Genomic DNA, 17047 nt, shown 5'->3' with positions numbered 1-17047 from the left:
ACTTCTTCCTATATGGCTTATGGCATGGGGGTTTGCAGACTGTGCTGGATAAAGATTGATTGCAGCCAGAATATCTCATGTGTATCTCGTGTTGCTGCACAAGTCTGCTATTACCTCTTTAACCACGTTAGCATTAAGATTCATCTGTATAGGTCATGTAAATGTCATTTTCAAGCTCCAGCCTCATTTTTGCATTGTGCTTTTTTAATAAAGATGGGTCATTTGAAGGTGGGAGTGCTGTGCTGCCAACACAAAATTACATCCTTGCTTGTTCTGCATGTGCAGCATGTGGTACTACAGTAAGCACAATGGAGGAGAAGACCTCTGTAGTAACACTGCTGTGAATGAATGAATGAATGAATGAGTCAGTGGTTCATGCTGATAAAGACACTTGGCGCCACCTGGTGTTAATAAAAAAATGACTGACTACTGAAAATGGAAATATTTAAGAATGTGCTAATACAGAAAAATGACATTCAGTCAGGTAAATCATGTTCTCATTCTCAGACAAAAAAAAAAAATCATAATTCAGTAAATGTATTGCAGCTTTCTGGCTCTCCACCGCAATCAGAATGTATTTAACAGTAGCACTACTGATGTCCTTCTGCAGACTTATTCTCTTTCCAGGTGTTAATGTATTCTGAACCTGTATCCTTCACTTCCATATGGGCCAATCAGTCTCCACCGCAGCTGCTTCAATGCTAAAAATAGCTTTCAGACTGCTGACGTGATAGATGACTCATGCAGAGTCTCACTCCTCTCCCTGCATCCGTACACCACCCCTCTCTCCCTGGCACTGTCCAACACCCCACTGTCCCACCTCATTTCAGTAACCTTAGTTCAGTGAGGGTGGACTGATACCAGGGTGGTGTTTACAGTTTGAAAGCATTTATTAAAAGAAGGAAGGACATAAATGAAATTCAAATAATATCATCATTATGAAAATGAAATTTGTGACATATTCATACTCATAGCGCAGTGCACCTCCCCACTCCAGTGCCACACCTACCATAGCTCTCTGCCCCAGCTGGTTTTTGTTTTTGTACCGCAGCCACTCCTGCCTGTGATGTAATGCACAACAAATACAAAACAGCAAAGTCTCTAAGTTATGAACAATGATTTTATTACTGTAACGGTCACACTCATTCCATCTGATGATCATTATTAGATACAGACATATTACAGTTATATAATCTCCAAAGACAATGTACACTGTATGCTCTGCTATTACAGTGAAGCTAAATGCAGATGGTTTGTAATGTAAAATACACTGAGAAAATCTTAATCTGTCATCAGTTTTTTTTAATATAAAATCTACTTTTATTTCCAAGTACAGTTCACTTCAATTATAATTCTGAACAAAGGTGAAATACACACTTGTATATACCTTGCTGTCATAAGATAAACCAGATACAGATACATTACACAACACATAAAGATCACAAAAACAAGTAGACCCCCATGTGTCTTCTTTGGGACGGCACATATTTGTGCTGCTTTTCAACACAGTATATTTAACACAAGGTAATATTGATATACAGTGTTTGTGTTGAAAAGCCTATAAACTGTATGTTGTCCCAAAGAAGACAAAAATGGCATTTACACATCTGAGTCAAGTGAACATGGTGAGATTGAAGTGTTACAAATCATAACTATGTGCTTTATGTTGTATCTAACATGTTCTTCCAGTGTTTCTGACAGACCTAGTGAACTATTCAGAAATGTACAGCGTCCTTCAAATCTCAGGAAATCAACATACATCAACATGTGATGGCTCACACAGAAATCACTTTTAGTTTGAAACAGGTGTCGTAAATAAGGTTTGTCACTTCAGAGGTAGCTGTTTACACTGGGTCCATGCTGTCCTGTGGAAATCAGCAGTCTGTAAGATTGATGGTTTGGAAAGATGTAGTGTGAAATCTGTCTATTTACTTCAGTCCAGACTTGATCCTCTTGTGCTCAGGTTTTAAGCGATCTTGGGGAGCAGCTGCTGAGAGAAGAGCCTCTTCAGATGAGCCACTTCCTGAGACAAACAGCTGATCTGAGACCTGAGACTGCTGTCCTCTGTCAAATACTTGGTGTCCCTGGAGTTCTGCAGAGAGGAGGAGTTATAATATCCAGAGGACGGACCCTGATACTGCTGCCCATGTCCACCACAGGCCTCCTCCCTGGACCAAAGAGCCTGGCTCTCTGTCCGACTGTCCCACCCGGCTTGCTGGTGGTTCCTCACCTGGATGTTTGGCCCCACTGTGGCTACAGGTGGTCCACTGTGTCTGGTATCAGAGGATGGAGACATCTCCCCTCCATCGCTGCAACCACCGGGGCCTTTGAAGCGGAGCTTGTGCGGGAGGCTCCTCAAACACTCGGCTGAGTCTTGTCTGTTTACATACTGACTCTCGTTGACCTCCAGGGGAGTGATGTTGTAGCCCTGCGGCTCCTCCACCAGCCCCCTCGGAGAAGGCCCACCACGCTCACTCGGTGTGCCATCAAAATACACAGGGCTGCCCACATTTGAGCTGCATGAGGTGGAGACACCGGACTCCTCGGACACACTATGACTTGACAGAGGCCCGGCTCCCCTCGGCCCATAGATGGCACCCTGCTGCGGGGGGTGAGGGTGGATGTGGAGGGTGCTGGCGCTGGGCTGTGTGTTAAGGTATGAGGAGCCATCAGTGTGAGGTTGGTAGAAATGTGTTGTACTGGGTGTCGGGTGAGCACAGAGGGGTGCAGACAGTGGCAGGATGGACACATCAGATGGGTCCTTGACCAGACCGAAGCGAAACTTCAGGGCCAACAGCTCGGCCCTCAGGCGGGCGTTCTCCTCCAGCAGGCCCAGGACTCGCCTCTCCAGCACCATGTCATTGGCTCGCCGCTTCTCTCTGGACCGCTTGGCTGCCTCGTTGTTTTTTCTCCTCTTGTCCCAATAGCCTTCATCTTTCTTCTCGTCATGGATGAACTCTCGTTTGCGGCGTGCATTGTTGCCGTTGTCTTCATCGCAGCTGCTACCAGCCTTAGCTTCAGCGTTGGCAAGGTTTTCTTTGCGTTTGAGGGCAAAGGTGTGGCCCAGGAGGGTTCGGGCCAGCTGGCTTGTGGAGGTCAGGATGGAAACAGCCTCATCAGTGAAGGACCCGGCCCCTCCCAGAGGCCTGGACTCCACACCTCCCTCCACAGCCAGCTGTGAGGGAACTGACAGGTCCTGGATAATGCCTCCCACAGTCTGACCCGTCATGTTCAAAGACTCCTGATTTGACACTTCAGGGAGCTGTGAGGTGTGTGAGGAACTTATTGAGGGTTGGGAGTTTGGGCTGAAGTGTGCTGTAATGGCACCACCTAGTGGTGGAAAAACAGAAACACACGTGAGCTGACGATTTGTTTACAGGGTTGCAAAACATTAAATCGACATTAATGTTGCCAGGTCAATGTTGTAATGTATTTAACAGCAGGAAAAGACATGAAAAACAAACAACTCTCATATTAAATAAATACTTAAAAGAACTACAGTGGGATAAAACTATATTAATATAGACTCATAATAACAATAGTCTTATATGATACAAAAACCAGTGACCACAACCAGGCATTTACAATTAGTGTTATCACTACCAAAATGGTTTCATTAAACCCCATTAAAGATGACTAATGAGCCCTAAATAGTTTAACGTTTACATAAAAGTAGTATACATCTCATATAATCTCCCATGCTATTTAATCCGATATGGGATGATAAATTACAGAAATAATTCATAAACTTTCTTAAAAACTATTTAACTAGATACGACACATTACCTCGCATGATAAAAACCAATTAAACCAGTGCTCCATCTCGGGGAAAATAAAGGACATCTTACTTCCAAATCAAACAGCTGCTGAAACCTTTGATGAAAACCTCAGTCAGAGAGAGGAGACATGTGGAGCTTCACAGCTCGTCTGGATGTTCCTGCTGCTCAAAAGCTCCGCATCTCTCTGCCTGTCGTCGTTTCTTCCCCCGCTCATCGGTTCAGCCGGGGTCGGAGCCTCACCCCGTTTGACCTCCCCCTCCTCCTCCTCGTCCTCCTCCTCCTCCTAACGGGAAGCCAGCTGAGTCAAACCAGCGGAGACATACAGAGTAAACAGCAACAAAACCGAGCTGCTGCTTTCCAGGTTGTTTCAATAATATTTTATGACTTTAACACAGGCGCGTCATTGGCAGTCGAAAGACGCCGAAACGAAAGCGAGGTTCAGATTTAAAAAAAAGTGAGCCAACATGTAGTTTACTCAAAGTTTCAAAATTCAACAGATAAACTGAGAATATATCTAATAAGTGATGACTGAAGATAAAAACACTTTACATCACAGCAAAACTGTGACGGACAGAAAAGGTTCTGGTCTGCCACAGTAGCACATTTATCTGTCAAAAAGGACACGTGATGTGTCAGTCTGAGCCAATCAGCCAATGATCTCTACCGGAACTGCAACTCAGCCTACAACCCGTCCCGTACTGAGATTTACACCAGTTACAACCACACATTTCACTGTAAGGTGAATACTATAAACAGGTTGCTGTATTATGGCGTAGTGTTTAGCTAGCTCTTGCTCGCTCTGTGTACAGCAATTCATGCTCCAAGTACGTCCTTGAATGGCCATATGCATTTGAGGCAAAAAGCAGTGTGAAATTTGAACACGAGGAGTTTACGACCGTGCCAGCTGCTGTGAGGCTCCAATAGGCTCTAACTGAGCTAAATGCTAATGTCTTCATGCTAACATCTTCAAAATGGACATTGCTGACATGCTGATGTTAAGTAGGTACAGTGGTGGAAAGTAACTAAGTACATTTACTGAAGTACTGTACTACTTACATGAGTATTTCCATTTTCCACTCCACTACAATTTAGAGGCAAATGTAAAAAATACTTTTACTCCAATACATGCATTTGGTTACTAGTTACTTTGCAGATTCAGATCAATAATACTAAAGCCTTTACCAGGTGCAACATTAAAGAGATGCATGCATTAATGCATCAATAATTAGAATCCAATATATACACTATTCTGAAATAGGCCATACTGCATAATGCGTAGCCTACTTTTGGTACTTTAAGTAATTTGATCCTAATACTCTTGTACTTTTACTTAAGAAATATTTTCTACTTCTTCCACCACTGAGTAGGTATAATGTTTACCATTTAGTGCGTTAGCATCCCAATATTTGCTAATTAGCACTAAACACAAAGTACAGCTGAGGCTGGTGGGAATGTGATTAGTTTTGCAGGTATTTAATCAAAAACCAAAGTAGGCTACTGGACAAATAGAAGTTTTGACCTGATGATGAGAGGAAATGTCAGGGGATCACCAAAGTTATTAGGATACATATAAATATCAAATAGTTGTTGAGATATTTCAGCCTGTACCAAAGTGGTGTACTGACAGACAGACCGACACTGCCGTCCCTAGAGCCATACCACTAGCATGGTTAAAACAGTTGCAGACGATACGTTTCTTCCTTAGCCACCAGGACGACATATGTGCTTCAACAACAGGGACTTTACTTTTACAGTTGTACCTGGAAGTCTTGCTTTAGTTTTATTTCCAGCTGGCTTCATAGTGGCCGGACAAGTTGTTAAACCTGTTCTTCACTAAGACAGTAAACAATGGAAGAAATCATCACAAGCTACATTGTGTTATAGTCTTCCTCTCTCTATTACACACAGACACACAGGCCTGAAAGTGGAAGTGATCTTAGTAACTTACACAATATGTTTGACTCAGTTTAACAATTTGAACTGAATTCTTAAACAAAATCATTCATAAAGAAAGAACCATGTGGGCTTTTCCACTATCTATTGGGTGTGGGGGTTTGGATGTCATTTTAGAATTTTGATTTGTAATTTGTAGTCATTTTTTTAATTGAAGTTGTATTTCGAGCAGATTGCGATTTTCATACTGTAAAGAACATTGCTCATTCATTTAACACCTAATCAGCTAATAGGTTTCTGTTCTCTCCTTCACTTTTTTTACATCACTGTGTTAGATTAAAGTTTACAAAAGCCTGTGCGGACAGCAGTCATGGTGGCTTGAGTTGTCCTCATTTGCTCTTTGCAGGTGAGCCCCCATAACGAGGAGTTCAAGGTAACACAGTTACATGGAAAAATGTGTTGTGTACATGCCCTCTTTGTTTCTCTACAAACACTTGCACAAATAGACCATATGATTATATATTTATATCCATCACAGCATTAGATTATCAGACACACAAGTTGCCACTGTTAAAGAACAAACGTGAGGATGTATAATGTCACTCACTCACAGTATATTTTCTCCTTTTTCAGAGACTGTTGGCCTCACTATGTAAGAACAACAGACGTGTGCACCTGTGAGTTAATCTATAAATTATATAACCTTGTATTGTAAATGAAGAATGTAAAGACAGACTCACAGAAAGTGAGTCACTTGAATGCCGGTTGATAGTGTGAATAGAAAAGAGAGCTGTTATGTAATACACACACACACACACACACAGAGCATGTGAGGACTGCTCAGTGCTGGAAGTTCAGTTGGGGTGAGGTTGCACAGAAAAAAGGAACATTGTTCCATGAGCGATCTGCTAGACAGTGATACTTCCTCCCTACACATGGAAATGCTTCACACTGGACCTCTCTGTCTCTGTGTCAATCTCACCAGTTTCTCTAAAACAAAGCAACAGTTAACTTCTCATTCTTTAATTTATGCAGATCCTCTCTGGACCATTTAGTAACAACAATGTCACTATTAACATGTTTCTGTGATCAGTTTGAACATGTTGGTGCGTGGCTGTGACATGTAGTGGTGTGGACAGACTCAGCGAGGAGGCTGGGGTGACATTCTGTGAAAAGAAAACTATACTGCTGTCCCGAGGTTCAGCTGAACAAGCTGCCAACAAATTAGATCAAATGAAACATTTTGATTTCAGTTCCTGCCTCCTGTTTTCAAGGTTATCTCTTATTGGAAAGTATTTTCCCAGAAATGCTAGCAGCCTCCTGGAGCATGGGGTTACACTGCAAAACATATCTATCTTAACAAGTCATTTTTGACTCCTAAAAAAAAAAAAAACAAATGTTCTTAAACAAACAAACAAAAAAATCACTGCATGGCTGAGATTATTGCATCTGTTTCCAGTTCAAATCAGCTTGAATTTTGAATTTTACAAAGAAGTGTATATTCTTGATATATGATCTGATACTACTTGAGAAATATTTTTTCTAGGAATCACTTCTCAAAGACTCCTGAACAAGACTGAAAGTCTACAGGCTATGTTGCTGTGATAGTTAAAGGGGCACACCACCAAATGTACATGTCAAAGTCAGTTAACTAGTCATGCGGAGTACTACTCAGTCTGCGAAAACAGTTGTATAATGTCTTATGGCTCTGGAGGAGCTATGTCACGTCTAAGAAAATTAAATTACTCAACATCATTTGAGACTGTACATTTTTAACATAAAGTCTTTCTTATAAACTGGGCACATATTTAAAGATGTTGGCATTTACCAGTCAGGGTGGTTCTAACAAAATACACTATCAAAATGCATTATGTTTTTATGGTCAGGATATCTCAGCTTCGATTTTGACCATTCTTATTTTAAATTGTTTCTTGTAAGCCCCTCAAGTGTAATAGCAAATCACTGTAGCACCCTTTAAGGTTAAGGTTAGGGGTTAGTGAATGTATTATGTCAACGAGGGCATTCACAAGTACATAAGTAAAAATATGTGTGCATGTGCATTCATGTGTATGTGAAGCTTCATTAGACCCTCGAAAACGAAGGCAGAAAGTAATTGACTGCCTGAGCATAGAGCGGACAGTGGCCTTGTTTGACTTTGTGTGTGTACGCTCAAGTTCAAATCAGGGGAATCACCCCCCCTCCCTCCCTCCCTCCCTCTCCCCTTCTCTCTCTCTCCCCCTCCTTTTTACATCCCTCGATCCACTTGGACTCACAGTCCCTCTCAACAGTCTCAGTACTGTAGCGGCTTTCACCACTCTAATCCTCATCCTGCTTTCGGACATCAGGCCAAGATTCCCATCATGTGAGGTTGTGTAATCGCAAACAAAGAGTGCGGTCAGTAATTCCACACATCCATACCAAGTTACTATACATTAAATTAGTTAAGTCAAGACTTTATTGGGAGTGAAAACAGACACATATTCTGCTGGAAATGTTTATCTGCATTTACAAATTCTTACCTCTCCTACCACATGGAGTGTTACCAGTTTGGCCCTGTCTTTGAATGTGCAGCCCCTACAAAATACAAATGTAGATAGATACACACTGCAGATAGATATCTCACTTTGAAGACTGGTATCAGTGCTGACCAGAAATAGCAGGATTTAATAATGCAGAGAAAATCCATTTATAGAGGCTCACTGGAGAGGCAGCCAGAGCTCCTAAAATATTAACGCTACAATATACTGTACAGTAAAAGGTGTCTAAGTGTGTGTTTCTCTGTGACTGTGTGTGTGCAGAAGTTTCTTTGGTGAACTGAAGATGTCCCTGCCTCTTCTCAGTAACACTGTTGTTCTGCTGAGTTCACACAGTGTTACCATTCACTGGATGTTACAGTGTGTCTGTGCCTGCAGGACAAGGAAACAATACAATGTTTGAAGGAAGTGAAATGACAAGTGTTTGCATAGAATTGACTATAATGTTTAGGCCGCTGAAAATGTTGCCGTCATTTTAAAATCCATGATAGCTGTAGTTATTGTTTAAATATCGAGTCTCAATGTCATATGAGTTATATGCAATAATACAAACATGTTTTTGTTTAAAGTATTTTCTCTTCAATGTGCACAGATTAAATTAGCTCTTTTTATGACTTCTGACCGCACAGAGTTCAAGGAAAAGTAAACACAAAAAAGCTTGTTTTTCATGCGATAACTAATAACTACTAAATGAGGATATGAAACTTAAAGGTTCAATCAGCCACTAGATGACGCACTCCCCCTCCCCCCTTCCATTCCATTCCAGTGGTTGCCAGTTCGTTGCACAACCTGCATTTTTTATGGTTGAGTGCCGTGAGACACAGACTATAACGTTACATTGTTTGAGGGAACTGTAACTTAGGTTAGTTAGGTTAGTTAGGTAACTGGACGCAACCGTCACTAATGCTAACGTAGCCCCTCAGGGATTGACGCTGTTATTTTTCTAATTTTGACAATCTAACCGGTGACAACACATTAGTTAAGGTTTTAAGGACTATGGCTGTCTGTAGTTGTTGTTGATTTTGTTTAAATATGCAGAACTGTAATTTTATGGGTTATTGTTGTTCGGACGATTAAGCTAAGTTAGCTAATATGTGCTAATGTCAGTGTCCATTTTTCCACACTAACTGGCAACTATACCATGTGATACCAACGTCGTTATACTATTAGCTCACAAGACTTGTTAGAAGCAGGAACCAAATGTCCGACATCTCACACAGAAACAAACAAAACATTAATTTTGGACCCGTCAAAATTTTGTAAATGATTAATTCACAGTCCTAATTTTTTTTTTAGGAAAAGTGATACTTTTATTCTGCACCTTTCTAAAAGCTGTGGATGTATTTTAATTTTTAAATATTCGTCTACATAAAAATGTTATTAATATAACCTTTAATACAAAGTTATGTTTTTTAAGCTTTTCAAATTTAATTTTCACTTCTCTATAACATTCATGAAGGCAGTAGGAGTGCCCACTGACTCATCTTTATTAACTTCTTCTTTCTGCTTTTCCCTCTCTGTCATTTAATTTAACAAGTGTCCTGAAATGTCTTCTCCATGGGGAAAAGTCACTCATAGAGACTGGTTAATCTACATTTCTCCACAGAGGAAAACAAGAAAAAGAGGGAATTTAATTACACATCTGTCCCCAGTAAACCTTCCTTCAGTTGTTCAGCATACAAGTTGTTCTTCTGTGTTTCCATAGAAAACATGATCCTCCTATTGAATATTGCCATGATGCATAATGCCTGCATAATACCCTCTGTAGAAGTATATAACATGATGTAAACAGGGAAGGAGGAACTAGAAAGTGGAAGTAGAAAGGGGATTTGTTTAAGAGTTTGATTGTTTGTTCTTTTTGGGCCACCACAGGTCAGAACTCTGACTCTGTCCTCATGTTACATCTAAATCCCAAATCACTTACCTTTGAACCCTGCACTAAAATAAACTCATGCTGCAGATGGAGCCTCATGACCATCTCTAACCTGTTAGTGAAGTGTTGCAGATTTATCTGCTGATGTGTAATATCGTGCAATGCGAGCACAGTCTCAGTGGATAACAGATTATTCATGGCCAAGACGTATATATGCAGCACTATAATTATCAGGATTACTTCATGTGTGTATGTTTAGCTGTGAGTAGGGAACTACTGTGTTGGTGATGTTGTGTGCACAGTGTGGATGTTACGGGCTCACTTCCACGCTCGTCTGCTATCATGCTATCTTGGATAAGCTGGTTTAAGGAGCCAATTATAGCCATGATAGTACACCAAAAAGCTCATTGCTGTGTCAAAGATTAATCGCTACACCTCCAAACCAGTGTTTGTACTTACCTTCCTTCAGGCCAAGTAGGAATAAATAAAACTTATTTCTTTAAGGGGTACTCCAGCAATTAAGTATTACACTTCCTTAAAGTTGGGGGACTTGTAAGAGACAGATTAAAAAAAGAATGGTCAACATCGAAGCAGCAGAGGTCAGGACTTTTAGTCCCTAGTATGGATCAAGTTCCAAAAAACTGGACCCTATATTTCCCATAACACAGCACAAAGGCATCTTTCATTATGCCGCACTCACACCATATGGGATGGCAGCTATGGGTGAGATTATCATGTTAATGACTTGTGAGTGTTTGTATGATTACAGAGTTGGTCATGTGAGGGTTAAAAACACTGTGCACTGACAATATATCCATTCAATTTGGGTTTAGTTACATTGATCGACAGACTTTGGCTGACGTGAGTTGTCCATATTTCTTTGGTTTTCAGGCACTTCTGTATTAGTAAGTGCCAAGTCAGTTATATCTGAGCTTTCAGAAAAGTCAGACTTTCCCGGTCATGATTTCGACTTGGATGTTATGAACATGTATATGACATGAACCCGGCATTAGACTCACATCTTCCAAACCCACATTGTCAATTTGTAACGCAGGCTTTCTGTTAAAAAATTTAAGTCAACCCAAGCCGTCATCAGGGTTATTTTTTCAAACTTTGGAAAGCTGAGTAGTACTCTCCATGATGAGTAAACTGAATTTAATGTGTAAAATTGGCGGAGTGACCCTTTAAAGCCAATGTACTTCAAACAAACTACAAACAAATTGCACTCTATCTTGTTCACCTGGTAGTAATGGTAATGGTATCAATAAAGCACCAACAGGATTACATGCAGCAGGAAGTAATTAATCTTTGGGATTAAAATGAATGTGTGATCATCCTATGTAGACTATTGTTTTATATCCACTCTGAGCCTAATATGCAGTTTCCTTTTGTAGGTATTACACACTGTGATTTTATTTTATTTTATTAGTGCTTTACCAAAGCATGTGACACTTTGTAATGTTTTCCTGTGGGATGTTTTGTGCAACTGAAATGACTCTGAAGATATTACTCCATGGATCACTCTAGATGTAAACAAATGTTATTCAAATTTTGTTTACAAGCACATGCAAATTCATTTCTGTGTGTGTGTGTGTGTAAATAAATAATAAGTATGTGTTACAAATGTTGGTAAATGAGTGTGCAATTGTGTTTGCTTTTCGCTCTGTTTGTCTTTCCTGAGGGTATACATGTCTGTACATGTGTATGAAAGAGAGAGAGAGAGAGAGAGAGCGGGAGCTCCATAATGTGATGACGACCTCCATCATCTGACATAATCAGGATGAATCAGCGAGTGCTGAGTTACATAAACAGATTCTCGTCCTAACCTCACCCTCGCCCAGATTAGAAACACTGCAGACACAACTGCCAACAGCCTGCTGATACCAGCCTGCAGGCATGAGGGCTGATATAATAACAGACTGCCATCTAATGGCCAAAGGCTGACATTGCACTTTGTATTCATAAGAGATGAGGGCTTACATGTTTCACTCCGAGTCAGTTTTACAGCATTAGAGGTCTTTATTAAAATTATGACAATGAAAACAATAATTAAAAGACTTTAAAGCACTCTTTTGAGAATATAAAAACATTGTACAATAATATAGTATCTTCTGTTGATATAAAAGATTATGTTAATAAATATGTTGCTCATTTCTAGATGATAATAAACACCTGAGAAAGCTGCAGATTATTTACAGTTTTAAATTCTGCTTGATGAGAGAGACAAAAGCATATATGTTTTTTCTTAAATTAAAATTCCCCAGCATAAAGTGAGGTGACAAAAATACACAACGCTACATTTACTGTATAATCCCATAGTTTAGCATATGCTTTATGGTTTGTTTGTATTGCAATCAATATTACAATTAACTAAACTTCCAACGGAACTCAGACAAAGATATCAGATCATCTCAGCAGTAATACAGCTAAGCAGTGTTAATGTTTGCTTTCTACATGCTCACAGTGTGTACAGTGTTTGTCTGTCAGTTGTCTACAGTGGCCCTTGTTGCTGAAAGCATACTAACTTTACATTATGAGTGTGTTCTTGTTCTGGTCCTCACAAAGTACTTAGGACCAGTTTGACCTTCAGAGTGAGGACATTCCTCAATTCTTCAGTCGGAGTAAGGACTAAATCTTGGTTTTTGGTTTTAGGTCTAGGTTTAGGAGTAACTTTAGGGTGAGGATTAAGGTCAGGCATGTTGCTGTGATGGTTAAAGTTAAGGACAGGAAAGGTGTTACACCGAGGATGGTCCTCAAAGAATAAATGTGTGTGCCTGTGTGTGTGTCTGTGTTAGGCTTAGTCAAAGCTAGAATAACCCACTCTAACATCTTAGTCAAGTTCCAACACCTCACTGTGGAAGTCTGATTAACCAAGGTTATGTATTAATGATGTCCAAGTTATCAGGTTCAGTTCACGTAATCTGAACTGGAACCTAGTCTGTCACATTAAAAGGGAAGTGTGCCGATTTTAGACATCGCAGTGTGTTTACGGGTCTTCAGGTGTTCTACTGCATACTGTATAAAGCATTTTATGTCTGTAGAGGGAGCTGAGTTAGAAAGAGCTGAGCTTACCAGACCTCTGGAGCCCGCTCCTCATCACTGCTCGAGGCTAGCGGCTCAAGGCTACATTAGCTGCTACTAGCATAACACACCTGAATCTCCAACAGAACTGGCAGCATTCACGTTGCATTGTGGGTAATGTAGGCGCCATGCCACAATATCTATGGTTCTGCTGCATTGATTTTTACACTGTCAATCGTGAGTCCGACGATGTTATAGGAGTGCAACGCTAAATCAGTGGAGTACTCTTTTAAATGTTATTGGTTAAGCAGTCATTACCTGATGGTCACTCTTTAAGCAGTGGATAACAATAATATCTTTTTAAAAAAGAGATATTTGGGAGAATTGAATTGGGGGGGGTCTTGCTGCTGCTCTCACGTGGAAGAGAACAGAACCATACCGCCAAATCTAACTTACTACAGATCAAATAAAAGTTTTCTTTGACTAAAGTGGTCTTGACTGAATTTCATATGTTGAAGGCTTATGAATTAGATTTGTCTTGTTTGTCTTTTGAAGTAATCCAAAAACAGACAAGCAAATCAAACAACACTGGTTGTGTTGTCAGTTTTCATGCGGCCTAAGTCTACCTGTGGGCCTGTATTGTTAACCAGCCTGATAATCAAGCACAGATTTCAAGTTAATACTGGGAACATGTTCAGTTAGTATGTGAGGTCACTGAGTAGGTGAGTCCCAAATTCGACTGTTCAGTGAACTGATTTGGGTCAGAATTAGAGTTGATTTAAACTTCAAAGAATATTCAAGTCATCATAAGTCTTCTACCTTTTAATTTCTTTGTTTAAATGGCAGTGCTTTCTGTGTGTGTGTGTGTGTGTGTGTGTGTGTGTGTGTGTGTGTGTATGTGGGTGTGAGCATCAGGTGTGTCTTTTCATGTGCAGAGCCAGGTGGTCAGAGCGGGAGAAGGCCCTCTGACACAGCAGACACTCGTAGGGTTTTTGGCCCGTGTGCTTGCGGTAGTGACGCGTCAGCTCATCTGAGCGGGCAAATTTCCAGCTGCAGCCCTCCCATGAACAGTGGTAAGGCTTTTCCCCTGAAGAGTAAACAATAAAAGAGATGGTAATTACCAAACAAATACATGAAATCATGTCTTGAGACTAATTGTGACAGACTTTTTGGTTGTTTCTGTGGTGGAGTCAATGGGGTGTACCTGTGTGGGTGCGGAGGTGAGCCTTGAGGTGTGAGCTCTTGGTGTAGGTCTTGCTGCAGCCAGGGTATTCACAGCTGTGGATGGCGGGCCGCCTTTTCCCTGTAGGCCTTCGACCACGCTTCCCCTCCACCCCACCAGGGGGCAGCTGCGGTCCGACTAGCAGGGACTGCTGGTGAAGGGGCAGATGACCAGTGGACTGGCTGTGGGCGTAGTCACAGAAAAGGTTGGCGTTGTGATTAAAGTGTGGCACGTAGCTGTAGTGTCGAGGGTCAGGGGTCACAGCTTGAGGTGGTATGAACCTGCTGTCAGGGAAGGTCACCGTGGAGGGGTGTTGCAGGGGATAGTAAGGGTTAAAGTCACATGACGAGACTTTACTGACGGTTCCTCTGCTGTGCCTCTCCACACTGCCTTCTTGGGGAAAGCCAAACTGATCTACATTAAGCAGACTGGGAAACGAAGTCAGACCTGTCTGGTCGTCATTATAACCATGGTGGTACAGCTCGGGCTGGATCGATGTCGTGGTTTCAGCAGGGGACAGGAGCTCTGCCATGAGGCCGCCACTGTTCATCTGCAGATGCTCCTGTCCTAGTTGGTCCTTAAACATGGCCGCCTCTTGGTACACTCTGTTTGGGTCTAACTGCAGGAGCCGTTGATCATTGATGTCCAGAGAGGGGTTGAGGTCAGGCGATGGGCTGCTCCAATCAGACAGCAGCAACTCAATGTCCCAGGACGCCTGGCTGTCATCGTCCAGGAGCTCCCCTGTCATTTGTTGAGAGACCTGCAGCTGCTCAGAGCTGCTTGGTGACAGTTTGTTGCTTAGAGAGTCCAGAGGGAGAGAACCACCCTCAGACTTCCACACCTAGATGGTGTTGGAGAGCGTTGAGAAGTGATGATCACCAAGGAAAACATATTGTAAAAAGCAGATTCCTGCACATTGCTTTTGCATTGAAAGGATAGGCTCACAATTTTTCCTGTCTGTCTTAAAATGATACTCACATGTATCATTTTAAGTTATTGGTTGCTGTAACTGTTTCTTCTGTCCATACTGGCTGTAAAGAGATACCTTCCTGATACATGTCCAATGTGATGGGGCACAAAATCCACAGTTCTCATTCTGAGTAAAAATATATTCCAGAGTTCAGCTGAAGCTACTATGAGACTTCAGCAGTCTGAGTTAATCAAGTGGGTATCTTCCAAATTTACAGTCTTTTAGTACAAAATTTCCACTTTGTGTTACAATCCCTGTAAACACTGGAAACACTGTCTGTGGAAATACAGAGTACTAAAAAGACTGTAACCTCGAAAGATACCAACTTGATTTGTCTAACTAAGGCTGCTGAAGCTTCACATTAGATTCACTTGAAGTTTAGAAGTCATTTTTCCACATAACAAGGACTATGGATTTTGTCCCCCATCACTTACATTCTAACTGCTTTAGGAGGGACAGCAGGAACAATTACCTTGACCAATAACTCCTTCACTGTACATGTCAAATAGACTTAAACCTATCCTTTAAAACATGAATTGAATCAGTACATAAAACTAACATTCCAATCCCAGTGTTTTGTTTTTTGTTTTTTTTTTACATTACTTTTTTGTCCAAAGCAACTGCATTCAACCTGCATAGGCCAAGAGCAAGAGTTCAACAAAAATTGGAAGTGCATCCCTACCAAACAACAACTAAAAGCACTTTCAGTGCCCCAGTACAAGAGCAAGCATTCTCAAGAACTCATACCCAGAATGACTTCTCATAATCTCCAGAAGTCATACTCTACAGAATGTGAGTTTGATCAGCTGATTCAGTAAATTTCTTAAATGCAAGAGCTGTTTGCAGGAAATACTGGATGTGCAAGTCTTTTTCTTAACCTGTTAGAACCAAGGACAATATACAAGGCTAATGCTTGTAGCAGGTGTGACGTAAAAATTTGAAATGGAAAGCTAGATAAATGACAAACTCGGCATTATAGTGCAAGGCACATTTGTCAATTCAATATCTAGTGAAATAAAGAATCATTTATCTGTGGAATGTACAAATGATCAGCACAATAATATAGATCACAAAGGATTAGTGTCACGATATTCTCAGATGTGGAATTACATTTATTCCTCTGGTTCCAGCTGTCACCTCTTCAGGTAACGCAACAGGTAGCACTAGACACAATTCAAATTGAGTTTCTTTTCTGTCACTGTGCAGGAATCAAACAACTGAAGTCAACCCGATACTTACTTTCATATTGTCACAGGAGTGAGCGAGGTTGGAGAAGGAGCTGAAGGAAGGGAGCACGGCCTGCGTAACAGCCATCAAGCGCTTTGATATGACGCCGATGCACAGTGAGAGCAACCAAAAGTGAAGTTTCTCTTTTCTTTTTGTTTTGTCTGTCTTTTTATTTTATTTTTTTATTTTTTTTTTTTTTTACATGACCGTATTACGCTCAGCTAACAGAAAGTCAAACCCCAGCTCCCCAGGCCACTCACCCCAGTTACAGTCCACTCAGCGCTAAAGGGCCGCAGGAACCGGTTCTTAAAGATGTCTCCTTTTCTCCATCCCTCCCCTGCTATCTCTCCCTCCTCTCTCTTGTCTATCTCTGTCAGCTGCGAGTCTAACTTCAAATCTCTCTTTTTCACGTAGGTTTTGACCGTTAGGAGGTGGAGCGTGAGTGTGAGTTACTTAGCTGGCCCCCTTTCTTTATCCCTCAAGACTGTTCATTTACAATCACTAAGAAACTCTGCTATCTCACCACAA

General features: G+C 41.1%; 2 protein-coding genes across 2 annotated transcripts; both read right to left on the bottom strand.

Moving 5' to 3' along the window:
• Nucleotides 1-1102: 1102 nt before the first annotated feature.
• LOC122873297 (nuclear factor interleukin-3-regulated protein-like) lies at nucleotides 1103-4441 on the bottom strand. The gene is made up of 2 exons (XM_044189851.1): nucleotides 3787-4441; nucleotides 1103-3330 (listed from the first exon to the last, which is right to left on the bottom strand). The coding sequence occupies exons 1-2, from the start codon at nucleotides 3791-3793 to the stop codon at nucleotides 1967-1969; spliced, it is 1371 nt and encodes a 456-aa protein (XP_044045786.1). The 5' UTR covers nucleotides 3794-4441; the 3' UTR covers nucleotides 1103-1966.
• An 8284-nt stretch (nucleotides 4442-12725) lies between these two features.
• Nucleotides 12726-16907, bottom strand: klf1 (Kruppel-like factor 1 (erythroid)). The gene is made up of 3 exons (XM_044191186.1): nucleotides 16532-16907; nucleotides 14305-15163; nucleotides 12726-14187 (listed from the first exon to the last, which is right to left on the bottom strand). The coding sequence occupies exons 1-3, from the start codon at nucleotides 16604-16606 to the stop codon at nucleotides 14012-14014; spliced, it is 1110 nt and encodes a 369-aa protein (XP_044047121.1). The 5' UTR covers nucleotides 16607-16907; the 3' UTR covers nucleotides 12726-14011.
• Nucleotides 16908-17047: the final 140 nt, after the last annotated feature.

This window comes from Siniperca chuatsi, linkage group LG3 (assembly GCF_020085105.1).
Source record: "Siniperca chuatsi isolate FFG_IHB_CAS linkage group LG3, ASM2008510v1, whole genome shotgun sequence".
Classification (NCBI taxonomy): domain Eukaryota; kingdom Metazoa; phylum Chordata; class Actinopteri; order Centrarchiformes; family Sinipercidae; genus Siniperca; species Siniperca chuatsi.
The sequence above is the reverse complement of the archived record's forward strand: the minus strand, read 5'-3'. Positions and strand labels throughout refer to the sequence as shown.

Bases quoted from the DNA above. Each gene is read 5' to 3' on its own strand.
- klf1 (XM_044191186.1), bottom strand. From the start codon at position 16,606: ATGGCTGTTACGCAGGCCGTGCTCCCTTCCTTCAGCTCCTTCTCCAAC. The intron at 15,164-16,531 runs GTAAGTATCGGG...AACACCATCTAG, and splicing joins ACTCCTGTGACAATATGAAA to GTGTGGAAGTCTGAGGGTGG. The intron at 14,188-14,304 runs GTACACCCCATT...TTTACTCTTCAG, and splicing joins TCACCTCCGCACCCACACAG to GGGAAAAGCCTTACCACTGT.